Below are 12,697 nucleotides of genomic sequence, written 5' to 3'. Positions count from 1 at the left end.
GCCAGTTTTTGTCTATCCATTAGACTCCGTTTTTAAGCTTTGTGGCCTATCAAAACAGATAACTAGCCTTACTTTGCCTTATGCTGTGCCTTTGCCAAACTGACTTTGAGACGTAAGCTAATGGCTATTGTAGGCTGCCATTAGGCGTTTGCACCTTATGTTCAGTCATAGTGTATTTCTTTTCAGTGGAAGTAACGTTAACATTATGTAAACGCAACAGTGTTACGGTATGTGCAATACATGTTGAACATAACTTAGGCTATGTTCAACAGGACTGTGAATAGCCTATTTGGCAAGCCATTTTAACATATAACTAGCAGTAGCCTATCATATTCTAGATATTAACTATTGCTTGACTAACAATTGAGTGAAAATTGTAGATATCTATAATCGTCATTTTTATTAGTGAAAAAAAAGTGAAAAAGTGAAAAATATCAATATTAAATAAATACATATATAAATCTAATTTTGATTAGTCAAAATGTAATTTCAACATATGTAAATATGTATTGTAACATTTTGTTTTTCATATATTTTGAATGAACATTTTGACATGTAGGAATGTCATTTCCACTAGTGAAAAAATCGGCCCCACTGATCAGATGTTTAAACAGCCATAGTGCTACACATTTACATTCATAAACAAGCAGAATGGTACCTCACATGGCTGAATAGGTAGGCCTGGGTCTGCATAACATCCTCACATGCTTCAGAACCAGAAGTGTTGCTATTGAGTGGTCCTCTTTCAAAATAAGAAGTGTTGCTAGTGATTGAGTGGTCCTCTTTCTTTGTAGCATCCTTTGTTAAGTTGTTTCTATTCCAAAATGCGATATAGGCTAACTGAAGCTATGTGATCTTCCTCTCCATATACTGTAGGACAATGCACAAAGCCTACCACCAGTGACCATGCTGTGGTAGTAGACGACCCATTTGATATCTCCAAGGAGACCTTCGTGGCAGGATCTACTGTAAAACTTAGGTGCCATCCTGGATATGAGCCCAATTCTAGAATTTTGGATTCGTACACCTGTGGGATTAATGGGCAATGGAAGCCTGACCCAGAAAAATTCACCTGTCATAGTAAGTTAATTTCTTACATGTTTACACTGAACATTTTTGTTAATCTGCAAAAAAGACCATAATCCTGCAGTAAATCCCCCCTCATGATATTTTACAGATTAAGAATTAAATGTGATTTATATAATCTTTAGAAAATCAATAGGATAGTTAAGTAGCCTTGTTTGCTTGAAACAATTCCAAACTTTCAACCTGTAGTCAGCCGGAAATCCATCTGAAACCCTTAAAAATACATTATTGAGATTTCTTCATTTTTGAAAAAAAAAAAAAAAAATTGCAATCTGGTCTTTTAGTGTAGAGCATGTGAACATTACAACCACAAAATCAGAGAGGCAATAATAAACAAAGGCATTGCAAGTTCTAACCCAAACATTTTGCACTAATTTAGAAAAACATGAACTGTAATTTGACGTACAGATGGTTGTACATTACAAGAACATTTCCAAGAAAGGTGGGATGGATGCTGTGTAAAATGTAAATAAAATCAGAATGTGAACCCGTAAAACCATATTTAGTTTAAAAAAAGACATAGACAACATATCAAATGTTGAAACTGACAAATTTCACTAGTAAATAGAAAAAAAAGGGGAGAAAAAAGGGGGTCCAAGGCACTCTTCTTCAAAAAATATAAAAAGCTTTATTTAACTGGCTAATTCATCATAGAACGTTTAAAAACATAAGGAGAAGCAACCCACGCGTAGCGGCACAAGCAGCCTTCTTCAGGGTGTGCTTCACAGACAAACAATTTCCCCTTTTGTAAGCTAATTGGAAACACCTGAGTGATATGGTGAATTACCACATGAAACATGCCAGAACAGTCCACTAGGTGGCTGGCTATAAATGTTCACATACAAAAAAGACAAAAAATGAAGACAAAAATAATCCACTAGGTGGCTATACATGGTGAATATAAGCCTCCAGAGAGTACAAGGTATAGAGAAAGACTATTACCAGTTAAGCCTAAGCAAATACATACAGAGAAAAGATGATCACAAAAAAGGACTGAAATCTATTTCTTCATTCAACCCAGGGTAAACTGTTGCCTGTAGATTGTATATGTAGAATGTTTCTCTTTGTAAAAGTAATTTTAATCGGTCACCACCCCGAATGTTCTTTTTAATAGTTTCTAAACCCTCTACCATAAGGCCTTCTGGATTGCAGTTGTGCACATTTTGGAAGTGTTTTGCCATAGGGTAATCCGAATTAGCTTTTCTAATGGCGTTTTTGTGCTCACATACTCTGTCTTTAAGGCGTCTCTTGGTTCGACCAATGTAAAAGCATCCACATTTGCATGATAGCCTATATACCACAAACGTAGTATTGCAATTAATGAATGTTTTTATATTATGCGTCTTGTTTGTCTTGAAATCACAGAATTGTTTGCATTCTTTAATATTGGAACAATGATTGCAAGATCCACATCTGTAGGTACCTTTTAACTGTCTATAAAGCCAAGTGACCTGTTTTTTAGCAGGGAGATGACTTGGTACTAGCCTATCACGTAGTGTGGGAGCCCTCCTAAAGCTGATTATTGGTGGTGCAGAAAACACTTCTCTGAGTACCAGGTCACTCTCGATGAGATTCCAATTTGAGTGTATTATCCTTTTTATAGGATTAGCTAAAGAGCTGTATTTTGTAACAAAATAAGCCTGTTTTTTTTCTTCAGAGGACCGCCTTTTCTTTTTCTGGAGTAGCTCTGATCTAGGAATGGACTGAGCTTTCCTATAGGCATTTTGTATAGTTTCTGTGTGGTAGCCCCTTTGTGAAAATCGGTTAGACATTATCCTTGCTTGCACTTCATATTCATTATCAGTATCACAAATTCGTCTAAGACGTTGGAACTGGCCAAAAGGTATATTATTTTTAAGCCAATTTGGATGGAAGCTATCTGCTTTCAACGTGGTGTTCCTATAGTTTTACGATATACAGTAGTATGGAGCTTACCATCATTACCACTAGAAATGGTTAGATCTAAAAAATTGATAGTAGTTTTGGAATATTCCATACACAATTTTACATTCCTGTTATTGTTGTTCAGATGATCATAAAACAGCAACAGTTCTTCATAAGAACCACCCCATATCCAAAAAATATCATCAATATACCTCCCCCACCATTTTATCTTGTCACCCTATTCGTTTGAATAAACAAAATCCCTCTCCCATAAACCTAAAAACAGGTTAGCATAGTTAGGGGCAAAGCACGCACCCATTGCTGTACCCCGAACCTGAATGTACAAAAGGTCTTGGAAAAGGAAAACATTGTTTTTTAATGTCCATTCGGTGAGCTGGATAATAAATTCAGAGGGAGGCAAAGAGTCTGTAGGCCTATTCTTCAGAAAATGCTGTAGGGCTTTCAGTCCATCGTCATGAGCAATATTAGTGTAAAGAGACTCCACATCTAACGTGACTAAAAAACAGTTGTCTGGAACATTCAAATCACTTAAAACCTTCAACACATGAGTAGTATCTTGTATGAAGGAAGGAAGCTGTTGAGCCAGCGGCTTAATGTGAAAGTCTATGAATTGCGAGGCTGGCTCTGTAAGAGATCCATTGGACGATATGATAGGTCTGCCAGGAGGAGATACAAGGGACTTATGAACCTTAGGGAGCATATAGAAGGTGGGTATTCTCGGATGTTGACATAAAAGGAAACTATGTTCCTGTTTTGAAATCCACCCAATGTCCTTAGCTGTGAGCAACAGTTCTTTCAAGTTCTCTTTTGTGTTGTCAATTGGATTGGATAACAGCCGTTGATAATAGTCTTGATTGTTCAATTGACGTAAGGCTTCTTCAACATATTTGTCCTTGTCCAATATCACGACAGCTCCCCCTTTGTCTGCTGGTTTGATAATTATGGATTCATTCTTTGCCAAGTAATCTATGGCCAGCTTTTGAGTTTTGGTCAAATTTTCTCTGATTTTTTGGTTTCATGATTGGAACAGTCTCTCAATGTCTAAGTCCACCTTTTTTGTAAAAGCAGTCAACGTCACATTTGAAACTGGAGGCATAAAGTATGATTTCGGTCTAAAGGGAGATCTTTTGGCTGTGTTCTCATTTATCTGATTGTATTGGTGATACCTAACTTTGAGATGAAGACTGCGGTAGAATCTAAATAGATCCACCTTGGTATTGAACTCATTTGTATAGTATGGGAGAGAAAGAAAGTCCCTTAGACAACACACTAACACAGTCAGAGTCTAGAGAAGTTTTTGATAGATTGATTACCGTCTGCTCTTGTTCCGGTCCCTGAGAATCCATTGTTGTTGTCTTTGTCCTCGACTGTTTTCTGCCTCTCCTTGTTTTCTTCTTTTTAAGTTGGATTTTTTCTGTTTGGGTCTTTCGTCTAAAAAATCCGATGTGGTAGAAGCAGCTGATGAAGACATATTGGAGATTGAGGTGGATTCATCGTCACTGGTAGTGAAATTGAAGGACACAGATCTCTGTCTTTGTCTGTCTTGGTGATTTGGTCTGGTCCACTTGTAGACTCTGTCATCTTTATAGTCATTTTCATCTCTCTTAAATTTCTTAATCTTCTGTTGTCTGACCCAATCTGTAAGTTTGTCAAGGTCCTGTTTCAATTTGTTTTCAAATGGCAATTTCATATCATCATTACTCATTCCAGAGATTTGTGCTTTTATCTCATTGAGGTTTTTTTGTGCCACTTCTTTTTCTTTCTTACTATGCTCAATAATCAACAGGATCAGATCTAGTGAACATTTGTTCAAAATGGCTTCCCACTTTGATCTAAACTCAGCGTCGTCTATACCAAATGAGGGGAATTTTTTTATTCTAAGGCCTCTTGGAATGCGGCCCTCACGCCAGTAATCAGACAGGTTAACAATACTCCAATGAAGCTTAATCTCTTTTTCTGCCACTTTTTTCAGTTCAAAATATTTCTTACTCAAATCTGGCTCAGCTCCTGGAGGATTGATTGTGCCATCAAGTAAAGTTACAATGATGCAAATTTCACTATTTCATGGAAAATATTAGATGTACCGCAGAGCAGTACAAAATATGACCGTCGTCCAGTCCTGCACATTCTCTTTGCAAAAATAAATCACGCTTGTCAATTTGTCTCCATCTCCTACTCCATCCCTAGTCTTGCAACTTTTGTGTATGTAAATGAGTGTGTGCATGTGTGTGTTTGCTTCTGTGTGTATATGTGTGCTTCTGTGCTTCTGTGTGTGTGTGTGTGTGTGTGTGTGTGTGTGTTTGCTTGTGAGTGTGTGCGTGTATGTGTGTGTGTGTGTGGGGGGGGGGGGGGCAATGGTGTGTGTGTGTGTGTGTGTGTGGGGTGGGGATAATGGTGTGTGTGTGTTTGTGTGTGTGTGTGTGTGTGTGTGGGGGGGGGGGGGGTAATGGTGTGTGTGTGTGTTTATGTGCCTGTGTGTGTGTGTGTGCTTGTGTATGTTTGTGTATGTTTGTGTGTGTTTGTTTGTGTGCGTGTGGGTATGTTTAGGTGTGTGTGTGCATGTGTGCGTGTGCGTGCATGTATGTGAGTGTGTGTGCGTGTGCGTGCATGTACAGTATGTGAGTGTGTGTGTGTGTACATTTCAACTTCATTCGGCAACCCTTCGCTCAACACCACCATCCGCAGGCCGATTTGTTTACAGTCACTACATGTACACATTGTACATTGATTGTATGGCCCCCCATGAACAGAATTCCACGAAACTCAGCAGGTCAAATGGAAACTCTACAGGTCAAATTTTGTGCAGTTCTGAACACGTCAGCCAAAGATACCTGTGATTACAGAGCTTAAGTTTTGCTTTTTCATTTTTAACCATGTGGCCCTATACCATAAATGAGGTTATGGGATGGGTTGAGAGCCCAACCTACTGAAAAAAATGTGGTCTTCCTAGGCCATACGGTTCTCGAGATAATCACAGAAAACTGTATCCGCCCTACCCTCCTTTCGTGTTGTGCAACCCTGTCTTTCAGTGTCCCAGGAATCGTTGACAAAATTACTGATGAGCTACGCTCATTTTGAATTTGATGAGACAATGGCATGGGGCCTAGAACAATTTCATAAAGTTGTAATGGGGCATCAACAGGCCGGAGAAGTTCTGTAATGCTAACGAAAACACAAAGAGAAACATTATGCATACACATTACACATAATAAGACTATCCTAGAGACATAGAGTCTCTCAGAAGTAAAGATACCAAGGCATTCATGGACTGCTGTTGTGGGCAATTAATGCAACAATATAAGAGAAATGCTCCTCAACATGAAATTGCAAGGACTGGGGAATTTCATAATTTCTAGTACACAATATCATTTAGAGAATCCTGATATATGTCATTGTCAACACGCGACAGTGATGAAAAACAATATTGGGTGGCTGTGATCTTTGGGGCTTCGGATGGCACTGCATTAAAAACAGATCTGTTTCTGCAAGAAAATCACTGTATGAGCTCAGTGAAACATACAATAGCCATCTTTTAACCGTCTTTTTAGGGAATACCTTGAATATTTCAGGACAATAACACCTAACTGCATTTTACACGTATTATAACAGTATGGTTCTGTCCAGGCCTGTCACATTAGGTGAAGCATACCATAATATCAGCTTCCTCATCAATAAGCACACCTCTGGTGCCAAAGACCTAACCAGTAGGCCACGGCTGACTTCAGTTCAGCATTCGACACTGTGATCCCCTCCAAGCTGATCTCCTATCAGCATCAGCAACTGACTCTGCAACTGGATTATTTCCTTACTAACAGACCCCAGACTGTTAAATTAGGAAGTCTCTCCTCTTCCACCATCACTGCAGGGGTGTGTGTAGAGCCCTCTGCTCTACACCCTCTTCACCCACAACTGTGCAACTGTGCCCCTGTTTATGGCTCCAATGCTATAATCAAGTTCGCAGATGACATCACAGCGGTGGGCCTGATCAGAGAGGAGGATGAAACAGCAGAGAGGAGGTTCAGCACCTAGCTATGTGGTGCAAAAACAATAACCTGGCACTCAATACCCAGACAACCAAGGAGATCATTGTTGATTTCAGGAGAGCCAAGAGCAGGGCACACATCCCCCTCCACATCAGCGGTGTTGAGGTGAAACGTGTGTCTAGCTTTAAGTTCCTTGGGGTACACATCACTGAAAATCTTTCTTGGTCTCTCAACTCTTCCAGTCTGGTGAAGAAGGCGTATCAGCGCCTTCACTTTCTACGAACCCCGAAGAAGGCACACCTATGTCTTAGGATTCTAACAGAATTCTACCATTGTACCATTGTAAACAAACAAAGTAGTCAAATTTTACCAAAGGACTATTGGCTCCCAACTCCCCTCCATCCACGACACATATCATAAACGCTGTAAAAACAAACCCAAACCCATTGTCAAGGATGCCACCCACCCAAACCATGGTCTTTTCAGTCTACCTCCCATCTGGCAGGCAATACAGGAGCCTGCGCTCCCACACCAGCAGGCTCAGGTACAGCTTCTTTCCAGAGACTGTAACACTGCTGTTAACTTTTTACTACTGCACTGTTTACCTGTTTACATTGACTGTATTGCACTTACTCCTACACTGTTTCTCCTATGACCTTGCACTGCTAACACCCCATATATATATATATATATTATAGTGTATATATATATATATATATATATATATATATATATATATATATATATATATATATATATATATATATATAATATATACTGTATATGTATATAATATATATAATGTATATATATATATATATATATATATATATATATATATATATATATATATATATATTGTATATATATACTGTACATATATATTACATGTATATATATTAGTTATATAGAATGTCTATTTATACTCAACATATATACACTGTATACATATTTATCTGTGTAGACATGTCATCTGGAAAACCTGTATTTATCCAACTATACACTGTACATTATTAATCTCTATTGTCTACAGATACCCTACCTGCACTTGGCATTTAATGCTTCTTTGCACTTCTGGTTGGATGTCAACTGCAATAAAGTTGTAATAAAGTTGAATCTCATCTAATATATTTACGTGATTTTTAAATTATAGCCTTCTGGTTTTTTTACAATTCAACATATCATCCCAATTTTTTGGAAGCAAGGTTGAATGCATTTTACATTAGTAATCTGTTATTTAGCCTTAATCAACGTTTCAGTATAAATTATAATAAATTCCTGATTAAGTCCCAATAATTGTGACCAATCAAAACGTTGATGAGGTTTTGTAACATTTTTATTCAAGCATTTATGCACATTTTCCAGAAAGGGCCTGTGGCAACCCAGGTGAAGTGGTGAATGGGTATTATGAATTCCCTGATGGAGCTGAATTTGGGGCAATAGTCAGAGCAGTCTGCAAGATGGGGTCAGTGCATCACTCACATCTCCTCTACAGTCTTCTTGTGTTTGATGTTGGCTGTACGTGTCTGGGGTGCATTTGAGTTCATGTGTACTGGATTGTGGACTGTAGTTATTGCATCGTTATGCCATCCCTCAGCTTTCCCTGTGTGGTTGTCTCTCAATTCTTCTTATGATGTCTGTTTCAACATTGTGGAACAACGCCCAAAGACAACCTAAAATGCCTGTGTTGTGAGGGTTAATGGTGTATTTGCTGGTGGTGTATCATATTGTGCTCTCAACATATTATATTTGTACGCTGAATTTTAGGTACTATATTATTGGAGAAAACACAAGAACATGCTTGGCAGATGGAGAATGGGATGGTAGAGACCCTGTTTGTGAAGGTATGGAAAACACTCATCCATGTGTAATTGTATGTTTTGCCACATTTCAAACTGCTGCTTTTAATTGGTTGTGAAGAATATTGATAACAGCAAATGCTCTCCTGTCCACTGTCTGAACCCTCTCTCTCTCTCTCTCTCTCTCTCTCTCTCTCTCTCTCTCTCTTTTTAGTGGTGAAATGTGGACCTCCACCAATGATCTCTAATGGCCGACCTCTAAATGATCACTCTGAGTATGAGTATGGCAATGTTGTACAATATGTTTGCAGCAGTAGCTACACCCTGCTTGGGGACAATGAGCTTGGGGACAATGAGTTGGCTATTATGTGCCTTGAAAATGGCACCTGGTCTAAAGAACCTCGATGCGTAGGTATGATTGGTTTATTAATGGGTTTGACTCGACTTAACTGAGTACTTCATATCACCTCTATAAAAAGAGAGGAAAAGTTCCAAAACCTACCTGCACTCAGATACTTAATTGGACCATTATATCATATAATTTGTTTGTGCGTTAAGTTGAGAAATGTGTTGATATGTGGCGGAAAGAAGTAGTTCTACAAACAATACAGTTTTAGAGATGAAAACGTTTCCATTATAACGAAATGAACACAACGCAAGTGGCAACAGTGGAATAAGCGGGATAATGGACACCGTTTGACTTGTCTAGTCGAACGACGTGTCATCCATTATCCCTTACATAACATTAATTGTATTTCAGTAAGTCCTTAATAATATATTTTTTGGTATTTATATTAGTCATCCAGTCCAAATGTTTAGCAGTACAGGGACAGTCCAGTCTAACGCTGTGACTGAAACATAAAAAGGGTCTTTGTCTCTGTCCCACAGCGGTGAATTGCAACAGGCCAGCTATCCTAAATGCTAGACGTGTTGAGGGAGGAAGTGGGCCTTATGGCTACAGGTCCATTCTCAGGTATGAGTGCAGCGTGGGATACAGGATGACTTCTGAAACAGGCAGAATGGTCTGCTTGGAGAACGGATGGTCTTCTATTCCGAAATGTGAAGGTGACATTGAGTGCTTACTCTATGTTATCCCTGTTTTTAATATATGCTGTTGTGCTTCCGAGTCTTGCCAAACTTTTGATACATAACTGTCGATGAGAGGCATGCCCATTTTTAGAGTTTTACTACCTTGCGGCAGCCGTGGCCTACTGGTTAGCGCTTCGGACTTGTAACCGGAGGGTTGCCAGTTCGAACCCCGATCAGTTGGCACGGCTGAAGTGCCCTTGAGCAAGGCACCTAACCCCTCACTGCTCCCCGAGCGCCGCTGTTGTTGCAGGCAGCTCACTAGATTAGTGTGTGCTTCACCTCACTGTGTGCTGAGTGTGTTTCACTAATTCACGGATTGGGATAAATGCAGACCAAATTTCCCTCACGGGATCAAAAGAGTATATATACTTATACTTATATATACCTGCCCCCTGAAATGTTTAAGCATGGCCCTGATAGAGGTCACTGGATCTTGTTCTCTTGTTAACTGCTGTTAATAATTTATCTAAAATGTTGATTTTGCATCACAACTAACAGAGGATGTGGAGGTCTCAAAGTTCATTCCAGGTCCAGTCACACACAAACACACAATGTCACACAAAAGCACCAAACCCTGTTCCAGGACATTTTCCCACCCAGAAGATCTCGTGTCTTTAGAGCATTTTCAAATTATTTTTGTCTGCCAACATTTTCAAACAGGGTGTCTCTTGCCCTGCACGTACTTTAGGACTCCTGTGGCGCAGAATAAGTGAGTGTTTTTTTGTTGTTTCCCTCCATTGTACTCATATACAGATGAATGCATGAGTCACCTTGGTATGAAGTCTGGGATCATCCCTGACGAGAAGCTGTCAGCATCCAGTGTTTACTGTACTGTATGGTGTCATTCTTCTTTGAGCTGGCATCCCGGTTTGGCCCGTCTAGACCAAAAGGGCCCATACAATGCCTGGTTGCCAAACAACAATAGTCAATTAGAGTGGCTTCAGGTGAGCCTACAATTGAATTTCCCCTTGGGGATCAATAAAGTATCTATCTATCTATCTACAATGATTATGCGCACAGCAACTTTCCTTTGAGATTTCCTTAAAGCAGCCATTTCAAAAATAATTCTTCTAATTATCTTCATTCTTTGAGACCTCACTGAATGGAGTGACATGTCAGAGACAGTAAACTGGTGTTTTATTAAGTTATCATACATTCACCCAAATTGTCTCCCAAATAATAACAATGTACCCATATATCCCCTGTACTCCAGGTAGACCTGGGCATCCAAAAGCAGGTCACAGGCATCATCACTCAGGGGGCAAAGAGGTTAAGCTCCATTTATTTTGTCTCGGCCTTCAAAGTGGCGTTCTGTGACGACGGCGACTCTTGGAAGGTGCTAAAGGATCCCAACACCAGGACAGACAAGGTCAGTTCATCTGCCCACAGCAGCCGAGCTCTCTGACCTACTGATATGTTTCCTCTCTTAACTCATTACCACTCAACACAAGGTTTCAGATGTGTGTTCAGTAACTTATTGTGGAATATGTAATGTACATGCCAATGTGTGAAGACTATAAGTGAGGATATTGATGTATTGACAAAAAACAAAAAATCGAACATTTCAGCATAATTCACTCATGAATTTTCAATTGTAGATATTAAGAGGTCATACATTGTGCTTAAACCATACTTAAGAGGGGAAAACGTATCCCGTGAACCCCATCAGTGTGTATACTGCCTCCATTTCTTCTCTCATAAGGGTTCACTCCAGGCCTCTGTGTTGTTTCGTGGATGTGGTGTCTGTCTCACGTTTGACTGTTGTGTTTGCTTGATGGAACTGTGAGTTTGTTGAGGTGTTTGGGAAGGGTGTGGAACTGTGAGTTTGTTGAGGTGTTTGGGAAGGGTGTGGAACTGTGAGTTTGTTGAGGTGTTTGGGAAGGGTGTGGAACTGTGAGTTTGTTGAGGTGTTTGGGAAGGGTGTGGAAGAAAAGCTGTTTAGATCAACGTGTGTTCCCAGTGTGTTTTGCCTGAACATTTATGTGTAAATCTACAGTTCTAGGTTTTAAAAAAAGGCGGTAAAAAAAACCCTCAACTGTATTCTTTCAAAACGTTTGATACAAGGTCCACACTGAAACATATTGTATGGATATGTATTTTTTTTTTTACTATGCTGCAACAGATATTCGAAGGCAACATGGACAATGACACGCCAAAGAAGAACATGTTCGACCCTCCGTTTTCTGCCCGCTTTGTGCGCTTCTTGCCGTGGAAGTGGAACGAGCACATCGCCGTCCGCATGGAGCTCCTGGGCTGTAGAGACGACTAGAGACCTGTCCTCTGCTCTCCTCCCTCCGGTACCAGGCTGGATTCACACATAAACCAGAGAGAGAGAGAGAGAGAGAGAGAGACCAAGAGAGAGAGAGCGAGAGAGAGCTCCCACAGCCAGTTCCACAGTGTCTAACAGTCTCCTGAAAGCTCAACAGTGTTCATTTTAAAGCATGTATCATCTGATGAAAGTGTCTGGTCTGCTAGGGTCAATTAAAGGAAAACATTCAGATGTGTATTGTGTTCATTCTCCATGAAGAACGTAAAAAATATATTTTTCAATGACCGCACACAGAACCCCCCCCCCCCCATAATTATTACATATGTGGTGTTTGGGTCCCGAGTGTAATAATTGTAGATGCTATGTACCTTAACGTATAACTTAACTAACCTCCTCCTAACTGGGCCTGCTGTGTGTGTGTCTGTATGTGTGTGTGCATGTCTGAGTGTAGGTGTCTGTGTGTGTGAGTGTTGTCTTTCTGCACCTGCTATTCCCACACACAGTTACAAAACTGTTACAGTTCAAGCACTTGCACCTTTTCTGATAAAGTTCTTAGAAATAAGCAT

General features: G+C 39.7%; 1 protein-coding gene across 1 annotated transcript; it reads left to right on the top strand.

Annotated features, from left to right (window-relative positions):
- Positions 1-896: 896 nt before the first annotated feature.
- LOC143126095 (membrane cofactor protein-like) lies at positions 897-11,079 on the top strand. The gene is made up of 7 exons (XM_076288012.1): positions 897-1,080; positions 8,340-8,439; positions 8,742-8,818; positions 8,988-9,185; positions 9,662-9,838; positions 10,616-10,769; positions 11,076-11,079. Exons 2-7 carry the CDS (start codon positions 8,435-8,437, stop codon positions 11,077-11,079), a joined length of 615 nt encoding a protein of 204 aa, XP_076144127.1. The 5' UTR covers positions 897-1,080; positions 8,340-8,434.
- Positions 11,080-12,697: the final 1,618 nt, after the last annotated feature.

The sequence above is a fragment of the Alosa pseudoharengus genome, unplaced genomic scaffold, assembly GCF_046254945.1.
Source record: "Alosa pseudoharengus isolate Yale_2024_CS ecotype anadromous, Long Island Sound unplaced genomic scaffold, YU_APseudo_1.1 YU_APseudo_1.1_scf_16, whole genome shotgun sequence".
Classification (NCBI taxonomy): domain Eukaryota; kingdom Metazoa; phylum Chordata; class Actinopteri; order Clupeiformes; family Clupeidae; genus Alosa; species Alosa pseudoharengus.
This window is presented reverse-complemented; position numbering and strand designations above follow the sequence as displayed.

Coding starts and splice junctions, on each gene's coding strand:
- LOC143126095 (XM_076288012.1), top strand. Junction 8,819..8,987: donor TAGAGACCCTGTTTGTGAAG/GTATGGAAAACA, acceptor CTCTCTTTTTAG/TGGTGAAATGTGGACCTCCA. Junction 9,839..10,615: donor TTCTATTCCGAAATGTGAAG/GTGACATTGAGT, acceptor ACTCATATACAG/ATGAATGCATGAGTCACCTT.